Source organism: Typopeltis vanoorti, chromosome 21, assembly GCF_054136105.1.
Source record: "Typopeltis vanoorti isolate ZY-2024b chromosome 21, IOZ_Tvanoo_1.0, whole genome shotgun sequence".
Classification (NCBI taxonomy): domain Eukaryota; kingdom Metazoa; phylum Arthropoda; class Arachnida; order Uropygi; family Thelyphonidae; genus Typopeltis; species Typopeltis vanoorti.
This window is the reverse complement of record NC_143569.1, coordinates 79217871-79234643: the sequence shown is the minus strand read 5'-3', so window position 1 is coordinate 79234643 and position 16773 is coordinate 79217871. Positions and strand designations below refer to the sequence as shown.

General features: G+C 35.6%; 1 protein-coding gene across 1 annotated transcript in view; it reads left to right on the top strand.

The window, feature by feature from the left end:
* Positions 1 to 16773, top strand: part of STUB1 (STIP1 homology and U-box containing protein 1) — a 124268-nt gene that overhangs the window by 65931 nt on the left and 41564 nt on the right. The window contains exon 4 of the mRNA XM_090411022.1: positions 11706 to 11775. Coding sequence (XP_090267148.1) covers positions 11706 to 11775 — 70 coding nt within the window. The remainder of the gene's footprint in view (positions 1 to 11705; positions 11776 to 16773) is intronic.

Sequence of the window (16773 nt, the reverse complement as noted above, 5' to 3'; positions counted from 1 at the left end):
AAAATCATGGAAAGACTAGTCAGAATATAGATAAATATCAAAAAGACAACAAAATGTTTTGTAGATTATTGAAAAAGCCACGAAATAGAGGAAAGAGTATGTAAAATGAAGCAGGTAATAAAGGTAGCATAGAAACTGAAGATAAATATTCTGAATGTCTGGAGTAATTACTTGAAAAAAAAATTAAGTGAAATAAGGAGTGACTCAACAGAAGTGGAAAATGTCCAGGAGGAATGTGGTCATGAGTACATTTCAGTATTATTAGAGGTAGAAAAATTGCCAAACATCTGAAATGTGAAAAGATATTTGGAGGTAGATATTTGACCAAAAATCCCCAATACGAAGTATAAAAGTTTTACAATGGCCCTCACTGCAAAATATAGACAGTTGAATTTCTTGCTGATTGGAGTGAAGCTCATAGTACTTGTCATTAAAAAGGAAATGAAAGTGAAGATAAGAATTTTCATACTGAGTTTTTTAAGGTAAGATGTATGCAAGCATATTTCAGGCTGATAGAAATTGTGGAAGAACAAGCCGCGTTCAGGTCAAATGCTGGTTATTGGGATCAGATTTTTGTCTTAGACTGATATTTAACAAATCATGGAAAGGAATCTGTATTTAAATTTTGTAGAGCTGAAAAGGCACATGATAAAGTACCAAGAGAAAAACTGTTCAAAGTTATATAGTGTAAACATGACTAGTGTAAAACATAAGTGTAAATATGACATAGGCATCATTAATTATTCATAATAATGCTTTACTGTATAAACACCACCAAGAAAGGAAAAAATGCATTTATTAAACTTATTGATATTTTTGTTGGTTTTTTTTACTAGCATCGTCAAAGCAAAGTTATAACTGTGATGGGAACTCTTAAATGGTGCCTTCTATGGACTGGATAACCGTTTGAGCAGTCAGGTCTCAAAATGACAGTCTCTGAGATCTTTAGTAAATTAATGATCTTATTGAGTTAGGGAAGTGTTTTAAAAGCCGACGCTGATTCTGAAAATATTCTCCCACACCTGTAATCACTTCTATGTAATGTAGATATTTTTCTCCATCTAATCCTATGTGAAGGCGTATTCAGAGCATGGGTTTTCAATCCCAGTTTGCTGTACAGATGATCATGGATGTTAACTGATCTATCAGTCTGTCTAAACTGTAGGCACAAGGAACTTTATACAGAAATATGACTTTAGTGCCACCTTTAAATCTTCTGCAAAATTAAAGAACTTATTCAAAGCCTTCAATGATTTCCTTCCTTCCCTGGCCCACCCTGGAATATACGATATTCAATATTCTTGTAACTTTCCTCATATAGGAGAGACTGGATGCACGATTATATCTGGAAAAAGGAACATACTCATAAATGGCATATTAAATTTAATCATCATCATTTATTTATAATTTTACAATTATAAATAAGGAAACCAATCAAAACAAATAAGTAGTCTGTGTACACTAAGATAGGACTTGGAGAGTTGTTATGACGTGAAGGAAAACCAGGCTTCTCTGTCATATGCTAATTGATGGATCTCTGATGCAGAGAGTTGGGAGGAAATGGGGAGAATATTGCTGATGTATTTCCAATATGGAGTTCAGGGTCTGCCACTTTTTCTTTTTCCATCTGTAGGGGCGTAGAGGACCAGAGCATCAAAGGGTGCAGAGGGTGGATGTCTAAGTTTGTGGCCGAGCCATTTTATTTGGTTTCTTTGAACAGTGTTAACTAGAGAATCATGCTGGGTTTCATCTAATATAGTAGAGTTGGGAATGTGGTCTTCCCAGATAATATTATCCCTTCCCTGGGATAATATTATCTGGGAAATATTATCCCAGATAATATTTCCAGATTATCTGGGATAATATTCCCAGATAATCTGGGATATTTCTTGGACAAGTAGTTCCAAAGCTATTTATAATATTGGTCGCTGCTTTTGATGAGATGTTCTAGGTCTGAGAGCCATACAGAAAGATAGACTGGCTGGTGCACTTGTAAAGACGAATCTTCGTCTCCTTTGAGATGAAGCTTGACTTCCATACTTTATTAAGACTTCTGTGGAACTTCAGTACTTTCTGTTTTCTTGTTTTAATGTCTGTTAAGGAATCTGAGATGTATGATCCAAGGTATACAAAGCCCTCTACTTCAAGGTGATCATTTTGATTTATATAGATGTGCGCATCTATCTGATGTCTTTGTATTTTGGGAGTTTATTTTTAGTCCAAATATTTCTGCAGTTCTCCTAGGGCTGTTGAAGTGGTTTTGGGCATCTGTAATGTTGGTGTCAATGAGGACTATATCATCTGCAAAGCTCAAGTCTACAAGGTGCATCTGTATATATGGGTCTTTCATAAGGATTCCAGATTTAACTTGCATTAATTTAAAAATATAGTCAATCACTATGATGAAGAGATATGGGACCAGAGTATCTCCCTGTAGGACTCCTGTGGTGATGAGAATACTGTCTGTTTTGTCCGTTAACTAGTACTGTTGCTTGATTTCTCTGATAAGTTTAGGCGGAATGCCATAAAGTTTGAGCATTTCCCATAGTCGTTCCCTGTCAACAGAATCAAATGCTTTTGTAAAGTCAGTAAAGTTCAAAAGCAATGGTAGCTTCTTGGCCTTTGAACCTTCTATTAGTTTTCTGATGCAGTGAATGTGTTCTAGAGTGCCATGTTTTTTGAGGAATCCAGCCTGGTTTGTACGAAGTAATGGAGTTATATGTGGTTCAATTCTATTTAATATCGTTCTACTGTAGATTTTTAGTGGAATAGAGAAGAGTGTGGTTCCTCTGTGTTTTCAGGTTTGTTCAGGTTACCCTTTTTTGGAATTATTAACTGTGGTAAATCTGCCCTTTTGATCCTGCCCTGAATACTTTACATAGAATTGACAGAAGGGCACCTGTTCATTACATTACACCAAAATGTGGTGTGATGTAATCTAAAATTCTGATCAATCACCCTAATCTTAACAATGATGATGATGATCTAAAATTCCAAGAGTATGAATGGCACATAACCTTTTGTTATAAGAAGTCATTATAAATTAGGATTGTAGTACTCCAGGATCTTGGTGTAACAAATACTTATGTTAAATTATTGATTAGGCCACCACTACTACTGTATTAAAAGATAATATGATTTGTTTGTTCTTTGGCCGTGTTATAAAAAATAGGATATATTATTATTATCATTATTATCATCATCATCATTATTATGTAGCACCTCCAGGGAGTTCACGGACTCATCGAGGGAGAGTACCTACTTTACAACTCTCCACCAATTACAACTAACTGCAACTACACCAATGCCATCTACCACCACTACTAGTATTTCCACAGACAATCATAAACACCATGTCCACAGCTGGATTCGAACCTGCAGCCTTTTGGATGGAGACCGGATACACTAACCACTTGGCCAACCAGGCGGGCATATAGCTTTGATGTAGCATTTTTTCCCGCTAGAGGTCAGGCCAGTAGAAAATGGTTGATCAAATCAGTGCTATGATCAAAAACTAAGATTCCATTCAAAGTTTAATTCAGCCAAAGCTAAATATATTTACATACAGGCGAGCTTACTACTAATTTGAGAACAGATTGGGAGCACGTGCATTGAATTGACTAAAATCAATACCGCTATCAACACATTTCAAGAAGAACCTATTGGAAATCCTTAATCCAAAACTGTGGTCTATTCTATTCACCATCTCTGAAAATGCTGCTACTAAAGAATTTGAAAAAGTTAAGAACCACCATCTGAAAAAAAAAAATATGTAGCTCTTCAACAGCGAAACTGTTTCTGACTGCAGCCACAACAAAAGCATGTGGCGAATCTATCATTGCAGACACTCAGATGATACAGTCAATACAGTCAGACTAATACTTAGTCGTGGACATAATTTCTCCATCACTCCCAAAAGAAAGTATTAGTTTTGGAAATAATATGAGGACATTACTTATGTTTTCAGTTACGGTTTTAATTGTTTTTCCACATTTACTTAATTCGGTGCCGTGTGCCTGTCACAGCCAGAATTGTACTCTGATAGTGCTGGTAGGGAAATAAGTAAGTTTAATAAATGCATTTACTAAAATGAAGAGCCAAAAGGCTTCAGTTCGGTGATGCAAAAATTATAAAAATCAAGTGGATATTAAGTCCGCATGGTTAGCTTAGTGGCTGTGTGCTTCGCAACCATATGCCTGGGGAAGGAGTGTCCTAGGTTCAATTCCTGTCGGTGATGTGAGGAGCTGAAGGATCTTCCTCAGCAAGAGGCAAGTTAGCCTGTCTTGTGCGTGGACAGTAAGGTTTTTCCCCAGTTTATCTGGGGTTTTTTACTCCGCGAAGCAGGCAAACTGCCTTGAGAACTCAACACTACTGGACATAATACACTGGGGCATAGGGCTGACCACCTTATCCTGTGAACGGTTTGAGGTCCGATGATTAATTGACACTGCAAGGTAAAAGAGGGTAAAAAAAAAGATGAGATGAGATGAGAAGTGGATATTAAATCCAGCATTATTTCAAAGCCGAATACAGAAACTTTAAAAGTTTCGTATGAAATTTGACCAAAGAGCTTACGGGAATACACTTGCTGGCATTTACAAGTTGCCCTAGCCGGACCTTATAAGGGACATGATCACTAGCCCAAGCGTCCATATATTCGCTCCTATTGGTCCATTTTGATAAGGTTTCACTGGCCTGACAGCTGTTTCAAATTGGTTAGTTTTCGTCAGAGGCCCTGCAGAATCCTTAAAAGAGCCTTGATTTTTATAATTTTTCCATCACCGAACTGAATTTTTATTATTCAATAAAATAAAGAGCCTTTTGGCTCTTTATTTTATTGAATACTTTTACGCACTGACCGAGAGTTCGCTTAAGAAAAATACATCTCTCAGACATTTCAAGTTCCTTAGTATTGAAAGAGAGTTTTGTTCTCTTAAGGTTTCTGCCTAGTCTCTGACGAAAATCAACTAGTTTGAAACGGCTTTCAGGCCAGTGAAACCTTATTAAAATGTACCAATAGGAGGCAAAAATATGGACGCTTGGGTTAGCGATCATGTCTCCTATAAGGTCTGGCTAGGGCAACTCGTGAATGCCAGCGAGTGTATTCCTGTAAGCTCTTTGGTCAATTTTCATGCAAAACTTTTATAGTTTCTGTATTCGGCTTTGAAATAATGCTGGATTTAATATCCATTCAATTTTTATAATTAATAAATGCATTTTTTCCTCTTTTGGTGTTTATACTGTGAAAGTAACATTATGCAACCTGTAGCAATTTGATGTGAAGCCATCTGCCTCAATAAAAAAGTAGTCTTGTTGTGAAGTTACACTAGAAGTTCATGCTTATATAAAGGATAAAAACCATATAATTTCTTGTTAAGTATTATGTGTCACCTCCCAGCACTCATTGCAGAAGGACAAGCTACACTATCTATATATTATTTAATCCACTGTCACTCTCTATGCACTCAGCCATCCAGTAATATACTATATAATCCATTTTCACTCACATCACTATCTGTTGCCTACTAGTAGTAGTTCTGATAATTATGTGTGTTTTCTGGCTGATTTGCACATATGCAGGATAAAAAAAAAAGTTCCATAGTGGGGCGGGGGCAATCATGATAACTCTGTATACAACTACCTAACACACTTTCACTTGAAAAAGTTTGCAATAATTCCTCTAGTCATGACAAGAATCAAACTCAGGTCTTTTCCATTCGAAGAGTGCATTGCTCTGTTATTCTTTCAACTGTGCCATGGAGGCAGCATTAGTATAATATACACTGGTTTCCATAAATTAAGGAAAAAAGAGAAATCATAACTCAAAAAAAAATGGATGATGAATTTTCATGCAATTTGGTGAATAGCAGTATGATATAAGATGTGGAAGAAACACCTACAAAAATTGTAAATAAATAATTTAATTCAGTAACAAATGGGTATGTGAAGACAATGGTCAAAAACAGGAGGTCACAATGAGATTGTCAAAGTGCACCGATAAGGAATGTGTTCGCCCACCTCATAGCAATACTGTGCTCACAATAATGTTTCATACTGTTAATGATGATGTCCAGGGGCTCAGTTGATAATAACAACTCTTGCTCTTGTAGATCTCTCCTAAGTCTCTCAAAATTTTGGGGAGGGAGGGGATGAGAGAAGCAACATTTTTACCTAACACATCCTAGATATTCTCATTAGGATTAGGATGAAGAAACCTGGCTGGACAGTCCATATGTACGATAGTCTCTTCTTGAAGATATTGGTCCACAAGCTTCATTTGATGAAGATGAACATTATTGGCTTGTAGGATAAACATCTCCCTTATCGCATTCATTGATAACATAGCAATCCACGATCACATCTCTAAGTTGCAGCATTCATGGTTCTGCTAAGAAGTACATCAATCAAACGAGTTACCTCCCCAAACCATCATGCTGGCTCTACCATAAGTGTCCTTTTCATGGATATTACAGAGATGATGTGTCCTTGGTTCTTGCCAGATCTGAGCACTCCTGGTATTGCTTTGTAGAGCAAAGGATTCATCTGTGAACAATACTGACTCCCATTGGTCTTGGGTCCAGTTGACGTGGAGCCTGAACTATTTCAAATGTTCTCGATACACCAAGAAGTTTCAATACACTTTTTTTCCTCTCCACTGCATCTTTGACTTCCTACATCTACCATTGAGTTCTGATTTTTCTATCCTTGCAGACAAATCTCACCACATGTCTCTAGTTGTGTCAATCAATGTGTTCTTCAGGATCTGCCACTGAATCTTCAAAGTTTGGTTCTTGGTTTTAAAATCTTTCATTTTGTCTTAAATGATATTTATATATTTGTGCCTGTAGTTCACTTCTGAAAGCTATGCAACTGATTCTTTTTAAAACATTCTTACAGTTTTCCTTTCAGTATGATATTCAGTTTTAATGTGCTCAAAATTAAATAGTGATCCTTCCTCAAATCCTCTGTATACTCTACAGGACCAGCATGAAGATACTGCAACAATAACAAGTCATTAAGACGTTCTTATTTCTGTGTCTTCTCTCCATATGAATTTGTGCACATCTTTATGTTGGAACATAGTGATAACTGGTTCACGTCCTGGACAGAAATCCAGCAGGTGCTTAGCATTATTATTAGCTTTGCTCTTTTCTCGAAATTTTCCCAAAACTTATCTGTATGTCTGGTTCTACCCTGCTGTTTAGATTTTCAACAAAGACCAACTTTTCTGTTTTCGTTATATCAGCTGCCTTCTGTAATGCCTCAAATAATTCCTCCATTTCTTTCCTAGAACTTTCTATTGGACCACACAGACAAGTCTTATCGTCCAATTCTCCATTTTGATATCTGATCACATCACTTACTTGATATTGCCTGTCTTTTCTTATATTTAGTATTGAATACTATAGCTACTCCTTTTGCCTCAATATAACATATAACATGCTGCATTTGTTGCTTAGACAGATCTCCCTGCTTTTGTCTTCTTTGTTTCAGTAACACCTATTATGTCGATCTACTATTTATAGGAAAATTACTCACTGTGACTAATTTATATGCACAAACATTTATAAATTCTTGGATGTTCCACTGGATGGAATAATAAGGATTACTTGTGTGATATGCAGTTTTAAGATAGTTTGGAGCTTCTGATGGTGACACTGACTGATGAAAGAGTTAGATGAATTGGAGTTGTTTATGATATTGCAGATATAGCCATGGGATTAGATGGAATATCAGCCCATGTATTACAAGAATGTGCAAGAGAATTGGGAACTCCTTTGACAAAGTTGCATAACTTAAGCCTCAGTTCTGGGAAAGGGTGCCTGGGGAGTGGAAAAAAGGCAAAATAGTTCCATTGCATAAATGAGACTCCAAGACCCAGGTAGGTTATATTATAGGCCATTTAGTATCTCAGGAGTGATGGTGATTAAGGTATTGGAAAGGTTGATAAATGGCAGAATTCAGGACTGGATGGACAGGAATATGATACTCTATAGAGCATATAACATGGCATATTATGAAGGATAGGGCTTGCTTTAGTAATTTGTTCACTTATTATAGAAAAGTGACAATTAGGCTGGATAAGGAAAATAGCTAGACAGTGATACTGCTGGATTTTGCTAAGTCTGGAGTGTCATTGTTACATTGGAACTCTGTTATATAAATTGGAGCAAATGAGAATGGATACGAGTGAAGATGTAGAGATCCTGTGGGATAACTTGCAGTATGGGCACAGAATAATGGCTACCAGTTTGATATTGCCAAATGTAAGGTTATTTACACTTTGGAATGATGAGATCACAAACCGTGTTGTACACTGATAGAACTAACTGCAGGAAATTGAGTAATCAGGGTAGGTTAAGCAATGATCGTCTACCACCTCCAAACTTTCACAAACATCCATGCCACTGTGGGATTCGAACTCTATTCTCCAGCCATAGCTTGTTGGTTGAAGATTCTATTCATTCAGCCAACTAGGCTAAAAAACTCTGGACAAGAGCCTTTATATTAGCATATTATTAGTGCTTTTCATTAAGAGTTTCAACAGAAACCAGATACTCAGGTTTGAAAGTTACATATTTTTCATGAATGAAATCTTGGTGGAGAAAAGAGCATAAGAAGCTTCAACATGGCAATGAACTTTATTAATGTTCATTATTATTCTATGCCAAATGGGCAAAGTCATATTAGTGCATTGAAATTTTAGACATTTTGAATGTAATCAAGAGGAAGTAGTAGTTTTTGAGCAGGTTGTGTTCTTTTTTTTAATCTTTTTTAAATCAGTGCAACTTGTTCCAAATGTATATAGTTTTGTAAGCTCTCAATGACCTAATAAACTTTTAATGTTTCGATGTGCAAACATTGCTCGCTACTTAGTAGAAAGTAATAGTGGGTATTTATTATCCTCTCTTTTAGTAATATATATATATACACCAGTGGCCAAAATTGTGGAAACCTTTTGGAAAAAGTGTATTTCTGAGGCTTGATGGCTCATAACACCACTTTTTTTTTTGAGTAATACCATAAAATTATATATCAATGGAAAGATAATTTAATCAAGAATGTAATGCAATAACATTTATGAAGGATTTTTTATTAGAACAGCAGTTATAAAGAAGAAAAGTGAAACACATAGAAACAAAAAGTTAATACTTAGTTGGGTAACCTTTAGCGTTAATTATGGCCTTACAGCGCCTTCCCATGAACTGAACCAAGTTTTTTAGTTTTGCAGCTGTTATAATGTGAAACCAAGATTGAATTATTGCTTCTATTAATTGGGTTTTATTGTGGGTTGCTTCTGACTAGCAAGTTCCTTTAGTCGGCTCCATAGATTTTTGATTGGGTTAAGGTCTGGGCTATTCCCAGGCCATTCTAGCAGTGGAATATGATTATCTTGAAACCACTTTTTTGCACACACAGCAGCAACATGACATGGAGCTGAATCCTGATGAAATATAAATGCTTCATTATCTTGGAAAAGATCACATGTGGAAGGCTTCAGTTTGGATTCAAGTATTTCATTTATGTATTTTTGGGCATTTATATTCCCATTAATCACGCAAATTCTGCCCACACCTTTTGATTTCATACAACCCCAGATCATAACACTAAGTGGGTGTTTCACGTAATGCAATGCAATCTGGATGCAAATCTTCTCAGATTCTTCTCCTTACGTATTTTATGCCATCACTACCAAACAGGGAGATTTTGTTCTCATCACTCCAAATAACACTGTCCCATTGTTCCACTGTCCAGTTAACATGGGTTTTAGCCCAATTTAATCTTTTCAACCTTTGTTTGAGAGATAAAAATGGCTTTTTTCGTGGAATTCTAGCATTTAGACCAAATTCCTGCAGTCTGCGCTGAACAGTCCTTGCACTCAACTTCACATTGTATTGTGCCATTTCATCTTGTATACACCGAGATGATTTTCTTCTGTCACGTAGGCACAGTCTCTCAATTCTTCTATCATCACTTGTGCACCTTTTCCTGCCTTTACCAGTCTGGTTTTGTAGTAACTGTGTCTCCTTATACCTCTTCAAAAATTTAGAAATGCCACCTTTGGTTAAGTTTCCACCAATTTTTCTTCTAACTTCTTCATAACTGCAGCTTTGTTCACTTAATAGTACTATTTTACATCGCTTTCTGGATGACCAGTCAACTCTTTGCTGCATTTCTTTAATTTTATTACATTTTAATTTTAATTTTAATCTTTAATTTTATTACAACCAACTTGATAGCAATCACATAACACACTGACAAATGTCCTCCTCTCAGCTCCAATAGATGACATCAATAGCTGAATCTTACTGTGGCCTTATTTGGCTCATTGCCAAAACAAGATGACATCTGATTGGCCTAAACACTCATGCTCATTGGCTACATTCAAATGAAGGAAAGCTACTTCATATCAACCTAAACAAGTTGTGCTTCTTTTTTCTGGTTATTTGGCTAATACAGATAATTGAACAAATTTTGTTGCATTACATTCTTGATTAAATTATCTTTCCATTGATATATGATTTTATGGTATTACACCCAAAAAAAATTGGTGTTATGAACCATCAAACCTCAAAAATACACTTTTTCCAAAAGGTTTCCACAATTTTGGCCACTAGTGTTTATATATACACACACACACACACACTAAAAATATTAAAACATACATAGGTATAATGAGAAGCATTATGTATGTGTGTGTGTGTGTGTGTGTGTGTGTGCAACCAGAAGTGAATGTCAGTTACACCCATGGGTACACTTGAATTTTTTTATTATGAAAATCACAATCTTTAATGCTGTTACTTTAAGTTGTGAATATCAACATGCAGTTAATCAATAATTATAAATAAATGTAATGACAAATTAACATGCTATTTATATTTGGCAGCAGCTTTAAAAGATACGCTAGAACAAGGTTTCACTGTTTATTTCGACTCTTCTTTATATAATTATGTAATGTGTTAATTTTATTCTATATGTGTTTTGAAAATGTTTGGACAGCAAAATATTTGCATATAAATAAATAACATAAGTATATTTTTCATTAATATTCTTTTAGTGTTTGCTGTATCACTGAAAAGTTAAATGAAATCAACATCTTAACCAAAAAATTTTATATTTACAAATAAAATTATTGCAATTGCATATAAACTTTAATGAATTAAAGATCTATTCGCTCAAAAATTGGTGCAAGTTTACATGTTTCAGCAAATTATCTTAATATTTGATATATTATCTAAGAACATGGTTTTGTTTTGAACTCTGAAATGCAATCTTAATATTCCAGCAATGTTTATAATAATATTTGCATGTTACCTTTCAAACTATTCTTAAACAATTAATGTAAAATGATCTATTTGTGCTTTGATTGGATTTCAGCTAAACGTAAAATAATTTTATAAAATTGATGACATCTCTTAAGAATCAAAGAACTTTTCTCATTTACAAAGTGATTAGCTAGAAATTTTAATTCAAGAGTAGCACTTTTAGAGGAAATTACTTGATAATGTTTTGTAAAAAATTGAGAGAGCAAAGAATTTAACAAAGGTATTTTATACATGGCAAATATTTTAGTTTTGACTACAATTATGTTAATTTTACATTACAAAAGCCCTTCCACATGTTAATGATTATGATAGTTATGTATTGAAAAGTAAGCCAAATTGTATATAATTTTTCACAGGTGGTTCTTTTTTTATTCACAGAAATGTACACCATCTAAAGGAGAGTGGGGTTAAAGATCCCCATGAAATAGCTAAAGTGGAAGAAAAACATGTAAGTATTAAATAAAATGGAGTAGAAATGAACAAGAGCATTATAAAAAAGTACTTAGACTTAAATTCATCAATAACCTCACTAATAGACTGTAGCTGACTGCATGAACCATATTGCTGCTAAATAATGTAACATGATTTAGGTATATTCCAGCTAAACATATATATCATGAATGATCTCAGAATTTTTGTTTGCATTTAGTTAAAGTTGAGTTTGAATATTGAACTAGCAAAACCATTGAAATATGGAACTGGTCCAGAAATGTTGTTCCAGTAATGCTTGATAAAACTGACAGCCAGTAGGAAAGTAATTTTTTATGCATGTTTGTTATGAATTTTATAATTGAGTAGCAGTTTCAGGGGAACTGGGAGCAAAGTTCTATAGTTATGACTAAACAAACACATGTAATAACCACAGTAATAAGTTTTAATAAGTAAATATTTCATCCTAAGTATCTTAGGACATTTTCAGTACAGTTAATTCAAACATACTAGGAATAATGTACAGTTGGGGTGCATGATTACAATGGAATCCCAATATTCGTGCAGTAGTGTATTATAGAATTAAAATAAAATATATCCGGAGGAAAAAAAAAAAAGATTATATTAAAATAAGATAAAATATATAAAAATTATTTTACGCATTTTGTATGACAATTTCCCATACTTAAGGAATAGCAAGAACGTCATTACGGTTTATATTTGGTCTGTGAAGTAGGGCTTCAGCACTTTCTTTATATAAACGTTCAAGTTTATATAAAGAAGATCTATGTAGATGTTTAGTCTTTTCCCAATGGATCCTATGGTTTGGGTTTTCAACTTAATGTTGTGTGAAGCCAGATTTCTGCAGTTTGATAAGACGGATATGATCTTGATGTTCCGAAATGCGTTTATGAACAGATCTACCTGTCTGTCCATAGTAAGACAATTTACAGGAGCATGGAACCTCATACATGCCAGGTAGCATCAGAGGTGAGAGTTTGTCTTTAGGAGAAGGTAACAAGCTATAGATCTGGTCGATTGGTTTGTAGGTAGTAACAAGTTTGTATTTCTTCATAATTTTTGAAAGATGTTCGGAGATGCCTTTGACATAAGGTATCGGAATCCGATGGGCTTGTTCTTGTCTGGTTTGATGTGTGGAGAAGTGGCTGATGATTTTTTTGAGTTGTTTTAAGATTATATCCATTTAGTATGGCTGTATTTTTGATTATTTCCAATTGTTGGTTTAGAGATGCTTCAGAGGAGCAGAATCTGTGTGCTCTGGTTACTAATGATTTAATGATGCCAAATTTTTGAGATGGACGATGAGCATGTGAGAATTGTGAATGTAATGACCTGAAAATGTCGGTTTGCAATAGATAGAAGTGGGGATGGAACCATCTTCTTTTCTTTGGATGTGTAAATCCAGAAAGGAGATACCCTGTGGAGATTCTTTTTCTAGCGTAAATTTGATGCAAGGATGAAGAATGTTTATTTTATCTAGAAACAGGTGTAGTTCTTGTTCGGAATGACCCCAGGCAGCAAAGATGTCATCGACATATTGTAGGCAAATTTTTGGTTTGGGTTTAAACGTGAAAATTTCTCTTCATTTAATTCATCTTCCTGATATAATATTGAGTAAAATTCTTCAACTCTTTTTGCTATAGCATATCTATCTCTGGTGATGGTCCCGTTTTTTAGTTTTACTGCAACCTTCTGTTTATTGCTGTTTAGTTTTTTTGAAACTACGGTTGTTTTCAATTGTTTGTTGTACGAATTTACAATTGAGTTTTCCTATTTCTTCTATGATACATTTTCTGATCATTTTGCACAGTTCAGTATGTTCTATTTTATTCTGTAGGTTAATTGATTGCTTAATTTCTCTTTATTTCTTCAGAAATTTTGTCTCGTTTCTGTTCGTGGTACCGCTATATCAAGTAAGCATTGTACAAGGCTTTGGGTAATGATGTCATTACTTTCTGATAGATCAGCATTGTCATCTATAATAAGATGCTTAAATCTATTGTTTAGTTCATGTTGGAATATATGTTTTTTAATGTTGAGTTTGTGTACATCTATACTTTGCTTTGATCTTCAAAGCATTTTTCTTCTTTCTTTTGGTGGTTTATTTGGATTTTACTGCGTATCATACGATGGTCACTTCTGTAAAAATATTGAGTTGGCAAATGAGTTTGTTCAGTTTATGCATTAGTACAAGTTTATGCCTGTTGCTATTGTTGCGCTACCATGCAACGCTATTGCACAGTTGAAAGGCGACATTTCACATAACCTTTCAGTGAATTTTCATTCATCCTACTTCAGTTGCGACATATTTTTAGAAATGGAAGGAAATAACGTACATTACCAGCATATTTTGCTTTTTTATTTCAAAAAAGGCAAACGAGCTGCGGAGGCCCATAAAAAAATATGCACCGTATATGGGGATGGTGCCTTAAGAGAATGCTTATGCCAAAAGTGGTTTGCCAAATTCCGTTCTGTAGATTTCAACTTCAGTGATGTGCCTCACGCTGGTCGCCTGACCGAGGTTGATTCGAGTGTTATGAAGGATATCGTCGACAAAAATCCATCACAAATAGTGCAGGAGATTGCTGCAGTGCTGAACATATCCCATACAAGCGTTGAAAATCATTTGCACAAGCTGGGATATGTTTCAAAACTCAATTTTTGGGTGCCGCATGAATTGACTGAGGCCAATATGACTGCTCGCATATCTATCTGTGATTCGCTACGATGTTGCCAAGAAAACAACCCATTTTTGAAGTAGATGATTATGGGAGATGAAAAATGGGTCATACGATAACATGGTATGTAAAAGATCATGGGGGCTCAAGAGTGAGCTGCCGCAAACAACCTCGAAAGCGGGATTGCACCCAAAGAAGATCATGCTCTCTGTGTGGTGGGATTATAAAGGTGTTGTCCACTACAAGGTGTTACCGTCAGGCCGAACGATTGATTCAACTGTCTATTGCTCACAGTTAATGTGACTGGCCCATGCAATTAGCACAAAATGTCCTGAATTGGAAAATCTGAATGGAGTTGTCTTTCACCATGACAACCCCAGATCCCACACATCCTTAAGAACCCAGAGTAAATTGTTACATCTTGGCTGGGATGTTTTGCTCCATCCTCCATATTCACCGGACCTGGCACATTCTAATTACCACTTATTCCGATCATTGCAGAATTCTCTAAACGGGAAAACCTTCACTAATGAAGAGGCAGTCAAAAGACGCCTGGATCAGTTTTTCGCCAATAAACCTCAGGAGTTTTATGAACGCGCCATAATAAAGTTGGTGGAAAGATGACAAGAGATCATAGAAAAAGAGGGTCAATATATAACTGACTAGTATGTATTATATATATTAAATAAAATGTGTTTCATTCCACTCTGAAAAACCGAACGAACTTATTTGCCAACCCAATATATTATCTTTATTTTATTGTACTTGTTCAAAAGTGTAATATTCAATATTTTATTTCTACTCTTGTTTTCTGTATACTTTATTTTATCTTATATGCTCTACTTATTATACAGTCGTAACTCCGAGTATATAATCCATTGCTTGATTTAGTCACATTTAATCCTTTCATTCAACTTAAATCCCTCCCTTTCTCAAATTCTAACTGCTGACTTACAACTCAAATAAAGACTATGCTTGATATAATGTCCCATCGAAACCATATAACTGTAGCATATTGAATAGCTTCTCTCTTGGCACCTTGTCATATGCCTTTTCCAAATCGACAAAACTTAAATACAGATCTTTGTTATATTCCCATGCTTTCTCGACTATTTGTCGTAAAGTGAAGATCTGATCCTGACAGCCTCTATTTGTCCTGAATCCGGCTTGTTCTTCACCAAGCTTTTCTTCCACAATTCTTCTCAACCGTTTCTCAAGTATACTTGCATAGATCTTGCCAGGAACACTCAGTAGGGAAATACCTCTGTAATTCTCACATTCAGTTTTATTTCCCTTTTTATATATGGGCACTATGAGAGCTCTACTCCAATCATCGGGAATTCGTCCCTCTGTCCAGGCTTTCTGAACTATGCAGTGCAGCCACTGTAAGACTCTTATACCACCATACTTCAACATTTCTGGTCGAATATAATCTACTTCTGTTGCCTTTCCACATTTCAAGCCTTTGATGGCTTTTTCTACTTCAAGTATGGATATGTATTCCTGACTGCATGCCTGGTCAGTGTTTTTTACCACTGTGCTGTCATCACTGCTTGTTTCATTTAGCAGTTTTTCAAAGTAATTACTCCATACTTCGAGGATATCTTTTTCTACTCTTTTCATATCACCTTTATCATCTCTAACTCCTTTTACAGCACTGTTTCCTCCATTTCGAAGCTTCAACAACCTCCAGAATATTTTGCCACCTTCTAGATATTTATTTTCTATATTCTTGCCAAAGTCCTCCCATGACTTTTGTTTTGCCAGTTTTACACAGTGTTTAGCTTTCTTATATTTGTCTCTGTATTCTCTAAGAGCACAAGCTGACTTATTTGCCAGGAACTTTTGATATGCTTTCTTCTTTTCCTTCGCCGCATCTTTAACACGTTCGATGCCAACTACGAGTATACTCGTAGTAGGTGAACCTGCTTCACAAGCCAGCTACGAGTATACTCGTAGGACGCTTACCGCCGGGAACGAGATTATTGTAGTGACCTTGAAGAAGCCAAAATGCTTGGCTTGTGGGGCTAGCATCAAAACTGTGTATTCTCATAGACCGTATATGCTCCGTACAAGCCAACTACGAGTATACTCGTAGGACGTTTACCTCCGGTAACGAGATTATCGTACTGACCTTGAAGAAGGAAAACTGCTCGGCGTAGGGGAACAGACCATGCCAAAGTAGCGTGGCAGCGAACGTGTTAACTTCCTGTGTCCACCATGGAATTCTAATTTTTCTATCCTTGCTGACAACTTCACCACATGCCTCTCTCGCTGAATCAAACAGGGCTTTCTTCTAGGCTTGTCACTGAATCTCC